Source organism: Magallana gigas, chromosome 5 (genome assembly GCF_963853765.1).
Source record: "Magallana gigas chromosome 5, xbMagGiga1.1, whole genome shotgun sequence".
Classification (NCBI taxonomy): Eukaryota; Metazoa; Mollusca; class Bivalvia; order Ostreida; family Ostreidae; genus Magallana; species Magallana gigas.
In genome coordinates, this window is record NC_088857.1 from 27,747,402 (window position 1) to 27,760,041 (window position 12,640).

The 12,640-nt window shown below is 32.4% G+C and overlaps 1 protein-coding gene across 2 annotated transcripts in view; it reads left to right on the forward strand.

Annotated features, from left to right (window-relative positions):
- LOC105331246 (condensin-2 complex subunit D3-L) overlaps window positions 1-11,740 on the forward strand; it is a 31,701-nt gene extending 19,961 nt beyond the window's left edge. For both annotated transcript variants that reach the window (XM_066084074.1, XM_066084076.1), the window contains exons 32-48: window positions 452-536; window positions 1,043-1,147; window positions 1,612-1,681; window positions 1,892-1,976; window positions 3,429-3,518; window positions 3,666-3,776; window positions 4,406-4,465; window positions 5,384-5,468; window positions 6,984-7,105; window positions 7,263-7,390; window positions 7,499-7,567; window positions 7,675-7,888; window positions 8,075-8,168; window positions 8,601-8,711; window positions 8,819-8,894; window positions 9,275-9,311; window positions 10,990-11,740. In XM_066084074.1, coding sequence (XP_065940146.1) covers window positions 452-536; window positions 1,043-1,147; window positions 1,612-1,681; window positions 1,892-1,976; window positions 3,429-3,518; window positions 3,666-3,776; window positions 4,406-4,465; window positions 5,384-5,468; window positions 6,984-7,105; window positions 7,263-7,390; window positions 7,499-7,567; window positions 7,675-7,888; window positions 8,075-8,168; window positions 8,601-8,711; window positions 8,819-8,894; window positions 9,275-9,311; window positions 10,990-11,163 — 1,716 coding nt within the window. In that variant the 3' untranslated portion in view covers window positions 11,164-11,740. The remainder of the gene's footprint in view (window positions 1-451; window positions 537-1,042; window positions 1,148-1,611; window positions 1,682-1,891; window positions 1,977-3,428; window positions 3,519-3,665; window positions 3,777-4,405; window positions 4,466-5,383; window positions 5,469-6,983; window positions 7,106-7,262; window positions 7,391-7,498; window positions 7,568-7,674; window positions 7,889-8,074; window positions 8,169-8,600; window positions 8,712-8,818; window positions 8,895-9,274; window positions 9,312-10,989) is intronic.
- The last annotated feature ends 900 nt before the right edge of the window (window positions 11,741-12,640 follow it).

Here is a 12,640-nt window from a genome sequence, read left to right on the forward strand (position 1 = left end):
TGATACAAAGGAGACAATTACATTTCTACAGTTTTTTAGGGTCATGTTTTCATCGTTTGACTATAGTAGTTTTAGGGGTTCTCATATATCTTTTAGTAGCTGCTATGTTTGCAAACAAAGATAGGATGCGATCACACACAAAAATATAATGACTTACCGATAACTAAAGGTTTAGGTCACACGCAGGGGCAGAAACATCTGGTATTTAACTTTGTATCGTCGCAGTGATGTCCCTTGGTTGGCGATCGCCCCTTGCTTCATATACTAACCAACTTAGCTAGGACGTTGTTTTTAGTAATATTTCCATCTTTCTTCTCGAACCCAGTGTTTCCATATAGAACTGGTTCCAAATCTGCGCAGTGTAAAATTAAAGCTGATAACAGTAAAATACGGCTCTTGGTTTAACATGAGTAGGGACCTATTTAAAGTTTTATTATACACTTGTATTTAGGAGGACTTCTTAAAATGGAAAGGAGCATTGTTCTTTTGTTTTATAACAACTCTACTGGACGAGGAAAAAGAAATAGCAGACTATGGTATGTATTTGTTTAATATATATATATATATATATAAAAACTTAAATGAATAAAAACACAAAGTCCGAGTAAAACATAAGCGCTTTCATTTTCATCTTCAGATGTTTACAGATGTTTACAGTTGTAAAACATCTGAAGATGAAAATGAAAGCGCTTATGTTTTACTCGGACTTTGTGTTTTTATTCATTTAAGTTTTCTATATCTTATCCGACCACTGTGAATTTTTTCTGGATTTACCTATATATATATATATATATATATATATATATATATATACACACATCTTAAAAGTCAGACAAATCGCTGTGTGAACGTGCATGATATCTTGTCCCAAGTAATGAAATTGCTATAAATATTCTTTTGACGTATAAATTCTTTTTAAAAAATTTACAATTTTCGTAAATCATTTTCATTATGTGTGTGGTAGAATATATACCTGGTATATAATTTATTTCATGTATATATATACATACGAAGTACTGGTATTGATTTTGTTTTCCTGTAGTGGAGTACTATCTCATTCATATCCTGCTTCAAAGAAAACCAGCCATGTTTTTCAACCACTTTATGGAATGTATCTTTCACTTCAATGCATACGAGGACCACTCTGGTAATATACCTTTGCAATTTATGAGCCGGTCCTATGATATCGCGGTAGTTAAATCATTTTGTCGAAAAATCTATCAATACATAAAAATTTCCAGAAACAAATGTCATTGTGAGTTTCCTCTATTATATACCTCAGTGAGGTTCAGCATGCCTCCGTTTACTATCAAAAAAATATTCAGAAGTCAAATGTCAATTTTAGCGCGTGCTACTTTACGTAAACAGAAATACCACGATACCATAGAACCCGCGATATGATAGGAAACAAGTATACTTTTAATTTTTCTCTCTCTCTCAGACCTAAATGTATCACAGCAAGCATACATCATAACTGTTCATAATCCTAGCTTTTATGTTTCAAGAACAGTGTAAGTTGTTCAATTTTTCAGCTATGAGGAAATTTTTAAAAAAACCCTCGATTTTGTACATCAAATGCAATGTTTCCAATCACTTGTTTTGCTTTTATAGCTTACAACAAATTTTCACAAAATGAAAGGGAAAAGAGAATGTTTTCACTCAGTGGAACGGCAAAGGAGAGGTATGAATTAAAGACAATACTACATGTACAGTGTAAAATTATGTAATATGTTACATTACTTTGCATGTGCACATAAAACTAAAAAATGTTGAAGATACATGTAGCATGGAACATAAAACATTTAACACAAGAGTGATTAGGCAAATATAATACTAGGAAATATAGACCGTGTGATTGTCAAAATTTGGTATTTTTTCCTTGTTATAATAGTCACAGACTGAAGTTGTACAGCTTTATGTTGGAGCATATGACTGATGAACAGAGATTTCAAATAACGGCCAAGATCTGCACTGAGGTAAAATGACCACCAACAAAACAATGGCAGCAAACTCATCAAAATATCAATTACAATCTAGTACACTATATACGGTACAGCTCACGAGTATCCCAACACCCTCCGTGGAAAAAACACGGTGAAAAATGGTGTGACACCATGTATGTGTATTGGAAAATTCAAGAAAAAGCCCAGTCTTGCACCATGACAGCTGGCGTACATGTAACTCACTGGCCACTGTATCACTCTGTGGATATAGCTACCTGAAACGTTAATAAAAATAACATATGTTTGTAAATAAATAAATAATGGCTAAACATGGGTTGAAATATATATATCATTTTCAAATTTAAAAAAAAAGTTGACTTAGGTTAGGCAGACCCAGAAAATTGTCAATTGTCAATTTAAAGTTAATTTTTTGTGATCTAAAAACTTGACATAAATGGGCATACCTTTTGATTCATTTGTTCCTAAATAAATTTACCAAATATATTTAGCAATCAATTGGCATTTTATCAAAATTTAAATCCAATTTAAGGCCTAAAAAAAAAAGTTGTGTGTTTAGGGTAACCCGACCTAACCTAAAAAAAATGCCCCTATCCTACCATTTTTAAATGTCTGTTTTTATCCGAATATGAATTTTATATTATTTGTATTAAAAAATCTGTTTTTAAATATGACACAAACAAACATTCTTAAGATTCATGCAGAAAAAAATATGATAAAATAAAAAAAAAATCCCTATCTACCTAACCTAATTTTTTCATCAGTGTTACCCTAAACACACAACTTTTTTTTATATGCCTAATTCATGGGTTTTTTTTCTAAACAAACATGATTAAAATATGGGAATTGAAAACATTTTAGATCATGTTTTTAGCTTACATGAGCTGAAAGCTCAAGTGAGCTTTTCTGATCACGCCTGTCTGTCTGTCCATCTCTGTAAGCTTTTCACATTTTCAACATCTTCTCCAGAAACACTGGGCCAATTTCCACCAAACTTTGCACAAAGCACCATTAGGCAAAGGGGATTCAAAGTTTGAAAATTAAGGACCACGCCCTTTTATAAGGGGGGATAATTAGAAATAATTGAAAATTTTCCTGAAATATTAAAAAATCTTCTCAAGAACCATTTGGCCAGGAAAGCTTAAACCTCGCCTTCTATGGACCTTACCGACCCCACAAATTTCTGTAAACAGTCAGTAACAAACCTAATAAGTAATAGTGTTGCATCACATTGCACCGTGTTTTTTTTTTGTTTTGAGAAGGTAACAGAGAAAAATAGATCAAAGGTACTGACAGTTCCACGCTCAGCCGTGGACTTTTAAACAGGGTAGTCGATGTTTTTGTCGGGATACCCCTGAGCTGTACCGTACTTTCTTATTACTGATTCTCCAAAATTCATAATTAAAAATTGTTTTTCCTATTGAATTACTTTTAAAGAACAGTATAACACAAATCATTGACTTGCAGATTTTAGGAGGAGTGGTTGATAATGTAATCACACTGGATGACAAAAGCTCAGCTCTCCTTAAAGATGCTCTTGCCATTTTAAGTTGTAAGGTAAGGTTAAGGACCAAAACAAAGAAGTTATAATGGAATATAGTTATTATAGTTTACTGTATTATATTAGTATTGTACAGAGTAAAATATGTGTAACAAGGACATGAACCTGAATTTAGAAATTCATTTCTTTCTTTTTGACATCAGGAGATAAAACTCTCTTCACTGAAAACTAAGCCACAAGAGGATGCTGGTGGAGATGAACAAGAAATGGCTGCTATTGTCATGGCGACGGCCAAAAGGACTCTCATAACACAGGTGCCTGTGAATTTTTACCATGACATTGTATTTACTTTGAATTATCACTTCATGAATTGGTACCCATGGAAATTTGGTACTTTGGAAAAGCCAATGTTTGTCTTGGTTCCTAAAGTCTTTGGATTTTTTTATTATCACTTGATAATCTTTTAAAATTAATATGTCCCCACAAATTTGTGATGACCATAAGCACTCATCCACACACAATCAAGTTATCTTTTATACCATAATGTTTCTTACTAAAAATACATTTTTTCTTGTTGGAAACCCACGACTGGTCTTGCATATGCTTACTGTAAGCTAATGCGAAACTAGCCCTGGGTTTCCAACGATAACATTTGTTTAGCTGGCCACAAACAACTTGCCTCACAAAATACCAGCTAGGTAGTTTAATCGAGAGAAAGTACAGAGTATATAGAGAAAATGAATGTAATTTTGATGTCGATGCACTATTAAAGCAAATGTTTACTGTCCTGTTTTCCAAATGAAAGATATAATGCATGTATTTTTTATATTAACTTTATAAATATTTTTCTATACCACCCTATAATCAAAGATGTGTAACTGAAAACTTTTGAAGAACCTAACCAAAAAAAAAATTTATTTGAGTATTTTGAATTTTATTTCAGGTGGTGAAGAAAGATGTGATACATAATATTGTCCCTATTGTTGTGTCCCTGAAACACATGGTGAGAATGGATTGTTTATTTACATTGCTGATAAGAAACGTGTTCATTTGATATAAGTGTGTGTGTGTCTACTATTCATAGATTACAGACTAAAGAAGTGCTGTCAGGACTATTACATCAATTTAGCTGCAGTTTACTTAAATCTTAATATGCAAAACAATTAAGTTTTGGAACCATTTCAAATACATTTCATTCTTGCACTTACATTCATTTTGAATAGAATTCTTGTATCATACAATTGTATTGGTCTACTATCTCTGTTTTGAACATATTTTATTGCATATGATACATGTCAACCTTCAACTTTAGTTCATGGTCAAACCAGTGTGATAAGTTCACCAATATTGACACAGTCTGATACACAGAATCACTGATATGATTTCTAGGTCCTTAAGATTAATAGATTACAGACAATAGATGTTTTATCATAGCTTACCTCAAGTGACCTAGCTGTACTCTCAATTGTTTATAAAGGGGGCAACTGAAAGCCCTGCTTTCTAATCCACGAAAGGTGCCCATTTTCCTATTTTGTCATTGTCCTCCAAAATTAGGAAAATTTATATGTATGTGGATTTATAATGATATTAAATGTTTTATCATGTTACAGCATACTGTAAAACAGCATAAAGTATTTAGCTAAATGCCAGAAACCAAAAGTATAATGAAATTTTTCAATTTTAAAGCCCAGTTCTTCAGTACGTAAGTGCTGTGAGAACCCTTTGTGATTTTTTTTTAAAAAATCACTTAATGTTGGGGGATGCACCTTTTTTGTCTTTTAAATTCACTTGTATGCAACTAAATCTTTGGTAAAGATATATTGAATGATTTAAATTCAATACCACAGCGGCACTGTAATCATATCCATGAATTTATGACTGGGTTGAGGATCCGATGAAAAAAACTTTCATTTTTCTTTAGCTGGAGAAGCATAGATCCCCAGTCCTGAAAGGTCTGATGTTTTATCTGAGAGAGCTCATGCAGGATTATAAAACAGAGGTCAAAGGTAAACATTTGTTGTTATCAACTCTCTCGTTCAGTACTTTGTGTCCATTTAGTCCATTAAACAAAATTGAATACATTGCACTCAAAGAACCTGAGGGAATGAGCCGAGGCATATGCCCACAAGTGGTCAAAACCCTGTCACTAGTATGTTTCAAATGACAATCGCGCATCTAGTATAATATGTGTATTAACTTCAATTTTTTTTATTCTTCTGCTTACATGTCTCTGGAGAATTTAATATGCGAGTGTACATAGAAAAAAGAATCTCTATCTTTTGCCATGAAGTCCATAACTTGTACCCCCTCAACAAAGTAACATTTTTATTTTAAAATTGATACTAAAGATAACTGATTTAGCAGTTAACTAAAAATCTATAAAATGATTAAATGCATGTGTTGAATACATAATATGGCAATTTTTATTTTCTTTACATTAAATGAGCTTTTCGAATTTAAACAAAGTAAACAAAGATATAAAATATTTACAACATGATTTAATAGAATCGAACACCTACTTCAACATACAAGGGTTGTTCGGAATTTATTGTGCCATTTACTCTTATTCCCTTGGGAAAAAAATAAATCAAAAGAACTGTGTTTGATATTGGTCAAATTTGTCCCCCATAAATCGCAATTTTTTAAGTGTTTCAGGTACATTAAATTGTTGTGTTAATTTTCAGAATAGTTGATATAAAATATATTTTTGGCCTATCTATTTGAGTTGTTTGCACTCACTGGCAGTATATGATGTCAGAAGTGACGCTATTTTTATAATTCAATCAAAATCATTGAAAAATTAATGTTTTTCTTAACTTTTTTTGAGTGGGAAATATAAGAGCGACATTTTGAACAAGAAGGAACTTTTTGTCACTTATAAGTATTTGATAGATACATCTTTGGTGAAAATATTTTAGTTCTTTAAGCAATTGTTCAATGTTTTCTTAAAGAAAAACTGCTTCAAAACAAGCTGTTTTATGCTAAAAATGCGAAAATGGCGGATAAAGGTAAACTTTATGATGTCATATTTTTTTAATTGTATGTAAATAAATCAAAATGAAAGTTATGAAAAAAAATTCAAAATTATATCTGTACAAAGAAAGCAAAGAACAACAGTATAATGACATTCATTTAAGGGGGCCATTTTAGGCTCAAACCGTATATATAGTCCTTTCACTAGAACATATACCAGGATGTCTTTTATTAACTTGAAAAGTTCGAAGTTGATGACATCATTTGTTCATTCCTGGTAAGCTAACAAACTTGCCTTCATCCAAAGACCCGGTGAACCACAATATCATCGCAAAAAACCATTTCAAAATTTTTCCTGGTTCTATGTTATAAACACCTTACAAATGAACAGAAAACATGAACCATTCTTCTTTTTTGATCTTTTCTTTTTAGTTTTAAAATGAGAACAGTTACATATATTTTCCATTCTTGATTTTTTCTGAAAAAATTGAGTCATTTCTTCCTAAAAGTCAACTTACTGTGAAACTCTTCTTATTATTTTGCTTTAGACATTCTATCTGCTGATAGACAAGTTGCCAAGGAAATAGAATTTGACCTGAGAAAATTTGAGGAGGAGCAAGAGGAAATGAAAAGACTACATGATCAACAGAACACAGTGCAGAGTCTACAGGTAGCCACAAGCCATTGTAATCATAAGTCACTCAATGGTTGTCATGTAAAAATTAATTATCAAATGGTAGTCGGCCCTTAATGCGAGGATATCATTAAAATCAGACCATACATCACCATGTAAATATACATCATTGTGTTTTTTTTTAACATTATAGGGAACACCAGGTTCAAGTCCTAGGCCTTTGGTGACTGGACCAGGGTCCAAGTCCCCTCAGGTAACCCCTTTAGCTCGACCCCCAGGGGTGGTCAGATCACCGGCCCAAAGTCCTGCACCTCAAAAGCAGTAAGTAACAGAAGGCATTCACACACAAGATCATTTGAAAGATTGAAATATCCTTCAAATAAGAAAATTGGAGTTGGATTCCGAAATAACAGAATCTTGTATTTGTAGGCCAAGTTCTCCTTCTGTGCCTGTGCTACCGTTAAACAAATCACTGGCTGGTCCCATGGACAGTGCAAGGTTACAAGTTATCAGAATAAACAAATAAAAAAAACACCTATATATTTCAAATGTTCAATCCAATTTCAAAAGAAGAAAATGTTTTAAGTGATGAATTTTCATTGTAGAGACCATTCCTTGTCCACGATGGCTCTTCTCAATTCTGCCAAAAAGGCTTTCTTGAAGGCTAAGGTGAACAGCCCGTCTGCTTCAGGAATGAAAACTAGGAGAAAATCCTGTTTAGTGACAGAGAATAAGTCAGCAGAGATGGAGAATAAATCTACAGACATTGAGAATAAATCTGAAGAAGGGAAAGATGAAACAGCTCCTCTCACTGTTAGGGTAATTGCAGTGCTTTAATTTATACATGTAACATAATGATAATGTATGTATGAAAACAATTTAGTTTGATAGTACTAAAATGAGATGTACTATAAGTTGTGTGTTTTTTATGCTGTATTAAAAAAAAATTACTTCATACATAAATAGAAATTGAATTAGAAATTATTTATTTCTTTGCTGATAAAGTTTGCGGAAGATTTGCCGTCAGGGTCCTCGGATAGTGTGTCCACTCCACAAAGAGCCACCCGCTCCACTAACAGGGCCATCAGCACCCCTACAGGTAAAAATACACACAGTCCAGGAGTCTCATAGCAGAGTGTTTCAAATCTGTTTTCAAAACTAAAATAAGTATGAAATATAAAGTTTTCAAAACATTTTCAAGATGTATATTCTTGTACAGGACGTGGTTCTAAGAGTAAGACCTTGCACACACATTGCTTTGCATATTTTGTTGTGGTATCTGTTTCAATGCATCTTTGTATATATTCTCTGTAATTCTATGCAAAATTACATGATCTTGGCTTTGGGATCAGCTCTTGGTTAGTTTTTTTGGCACATATCTCTATTGTATGTAATAATGTGTACATGTATATACCAGTAGGAAAGTTTCTATGATGAAAGACAAATCCAAGTGTAACTAATTGATTTACAATTTTTTTGGGGCAGTAATATTTCCGACCAGTATAATGGACAGAGAATGTTTTCCTTTCAGGTGCCTTGGACAACATCACTTTCCACATTGATCAGAATGTGACCCTGATTCCCCCCTCCCCTATCCCCTCCTCCTTGCCCATCAGGGTGTACCCTGCTGACGTCAACTCAGGTAGGTATTAACACTACACACAGAAATATACTAACAGCTTTTAGGTGAAGTAATATAAATATATGTACATTTATTTAGTATTGATTTTGTGTTGCATTGTTATTTAGCCCCACCTACATGCATGAAAAGTGGAAGAGATAAACCGGACAAAGATTTAATCTACATGTTCCCTCCAGACAAACTGTAAGAGCAGGCATATTTTTTATTCATATTTATACACAGTATACTACAAATGTAACTTAAAATGATAAAAATTGATTTTAAGTGGATGAAGTGAATACTTAAGGGGGTTTTATTTGTGTGTAAGAAATATTTGCAAGGTTTGCAAGAGCCTTGTTGCAAATATTTCTCTAGTCTTTACCATATGGGTGATATAACAAAATGAATGTTTGCAAGAAATAGCCACAGCAAACCAGTATATCGCCAGTAAATCACAAAGTAAAGTTATCATGAAAAAAGGTCAGTTGACAGTACTGTGTTACAGTAAATAGAAAAGAAACCCAATTTTTAGATTTCTTGATTCAGAATGTCACAGTTGTAACATTATTATTTTGTTCTTTCAGTCTTCCAAAACCAAGAGAATGGAATGTATCTTCCCCAGTAAGTATTTGATATGAAACATGTATTAAGATTTCTGTGTTCTAAATATCAATTGTCTTTTCCTTTTCCGTTATATAGCTCATGGAATTTAACTTGTCATATATTTTTTTTGAAAAGTCACTAGTACTAATCATCAATAGCATTAAACCTATCCTCTGCCTCTGGTCTGTAGTCTGATAGAGCAATGGAAGTAACGCAATTGGTGCAACAGTTACCAGAGACTTATTTATAGTAATTAATTACATATAGTGTGAGTGGTGTTCTTCTGTGATTGTTAGATGCCACGTTTACATTTTAAACTTCAACTTGAATACTTTAAAACTTGACTTTTTTTTATCTTGAAAGCTTAAGAACTTCATGTTCTTAAGGGTGTTATAGCCTTATTCCAAGGACACTTTGTCATGATGTTCAGAAGGTAAATTGGAAACGTCTGTCTGTCTGTCTGTCTGTCTGTCCGTCCATCTGTCTGAAGACGCAATTTTGTCCCCCTTATAGAGTTTTTTTTATTATTGCATGGAATAGTCTGAAAATTTGTACATGTGTTTTACACCATCTGAAGATGTGCACCTGCAATTTTTATTAAGATCAGACCAGATTTAATGATTTTATGACAGTTTTTATTTTCCTTATCCTCTATATATTGTACACTGATATTAAAAACTAAGGAGGTAATCCTTATAAATTTTATTATTAGTCCCTTACCGGTTTTCACCGGAGGGGACTTTAGCTTTCCTCTGCGTCCATCTGTCTGTCTGTCCCACTTCAGTTTTCCACATTTTTTTCTTTATGCGTTTGAGGAATAATATGAAATTTGCTGAACAGCTTCAGAATGTAAAACTACAGATCAAGTTTACACTTTTGTAGCGTCTGGTTGACATATTTTCGAGAAAATTAATTTTTTATATTCCAATTTTTTAATGTTTGGGTTCGATATTCTGCATAACAGTGCATTTCCAAAAACCGGTACGGGACGTATATTGCTTATGCAATACTCTCAGAATGCTTGTTAATAGTAAGCACTCTAAAGCAAATATATTTATATATTTACATCTATCAAGTATGATTCCCTCTACTTCTTACGCTTAAGATTTAGATAACTGAAATATGCAAACTATGATGAAATGTTTTGTGAGGTTTATCCAAGGTAACAAAATGCAAGCTCATTAAAGAAAATCATAGTCGTGTGGGATCAATTTTCTGAAATATGGAGTTATATTGTACCGTGAGAAAAAGTGAGGAACATTTTGAAACAACTAATTTCATCTGTCAAGACTCAAATATTTTATCCACAGAACTTTGCATGGCTATATTTTCATTTACTGCAAAGGGAGGGGTTATTGTCACTGTTGGGTTTTTTTGCTTTTTAAGAAATGAAAAAATATTAGATACAGAAATTTGTAAATATATTATATGTGTAATTACAGTGAAGTTTTTGAATTTTGAATCAGACATTTTGTACTTTTCTTTTTTTTAATTAAAAAAAAAATGTTACAACTCTAAAAAATCTTATATAATATTTATGTGTCTCAAACCTTTATGATTCAATTATATATTTTAGTTACTTAAATTAAATTCATGTTTGTCCCATTTGAAATTAGCCTTGCGGGGGTATTAGTCTCATTAGGACAGTTTTAGTTTGAGTCAGAAGTATGCAACGTTTCCTCTAACTCAATTTCAGGCTCCAAAAAAGAACCTTGCACTGGAGCAGGATGATTTGAGTTTGTTATCGAAATCTGATTCTGTGACCTCTACTAACAAGGGGAAAAAATCCAACAGGAAGAGCAGTAAGGAAAACTCGAGTACAGGAGCTGTTGTCAGGAGAAGGTCTGCTAGGACAGCCAAAAACAAATGAAAGAGCAATTAAGAAACCAGCGTCATTAGGGGGAGCATTTATATTCTGTGGAGATATATTTCCAATCCTGAAAATTCATGGTATGAGATATGGTCTAGTATGACAGATAAATATCATCTCCAAATTAATTGTGATTGCTAAAAGTAACATTCATGCAATTTGGTGGATTTGTAGTCTTATGTAAATCTGAATTCATCAGACAACCGATTATGCTGAGAATTATTGCTTTACATGTACACTTGCGTGCCAAAAGTATGTCAATTTTTTCTTTTTTCACTATGTATTTCATTGAAAACAAGACTTATTTTAAAAAGGTTTTTTTTTTGCTAATTTTATGGTTATATTTTAAAGAAATATATATTGATTAAAGTACATTCAATTTGCATTTTTTTGACATGCATTAAAACAGTTTTTAACCGGGTTTTCCATAGGAAAAGTTGTTCTTTTGCAGATCAATTGTACCTATATCAGAGGTATGCATATTGCTATTACATAGGAACTTTGAGCCATAAGCTCATCTGTATTGTACACAAGTTCGAAGTGTTAACATATGCACAAATAAAAGCCACTGAATATATTTGAAAATTTTGTTATGCATACATCATTCCAAATCAACATATTCCCGGTATTGAACCTATTCAAGTGTTACAAATGGATGGCGTGTTAAATATAAATCTTTTGGAACGAATTGTTGAAAGAATAATATGTTAATACTTTCATTTTTCAGTATCTTATCTATCATGAATTGGGCACTTTACCTGCCTTTACCCATAGTAACACCCATAGTAACTTAACACTCTTAAAGTAAAGTGCTTGGAAGTAAATCATGGTATAATACTTATATAATTTTGGTTTGATCAGAGAATGAATGAATGCCAAGATAAGTAAATCTCTATCATAAGACAATGATGAAAGAATATTAACCAGTAAATCATTAAATATCAAAAGGACTATCTGCTGTTTTATGCATTTTTTGCCCCCAAAATCAAAGTTTTAGAAGGGCTTTAAAAATAAGGTGAAAGATATTTAAAATCATATTGGAAATAAAGGTGTGAAAGGTTATCACCAGTGACGTCATAATGTAGAAATGACATCATGAAGATTGCATTATTTTGATAAATTAATGTTTTGTAGCGAAATATGGGTGTTTTCTGATGGTTTTTCGACTGGGAAACATCGAGCGCAGGCTTGCTCAAGTACCATTTTTTAGTATAATGTGTATAACTATATGAAAACATATGTTAAAATCGCACTTGAGCAAACCTGAGCTCTATACTTCCGAATGCAAAATATAGAGCAAAAATGAGAATATTTTCATTTGTTTGCAAATTTGCAGGAATTAGGTCATTTAGGTGAAGTCATAGATAAACAGTGAATGAGCAATGATGACTAAAATCAAGATTAAAGTTATAGGTATTCTCTATACAATGATTTGTGAAGATTGGTTTTTTATACGATACTATTTAAAAATTGGTTG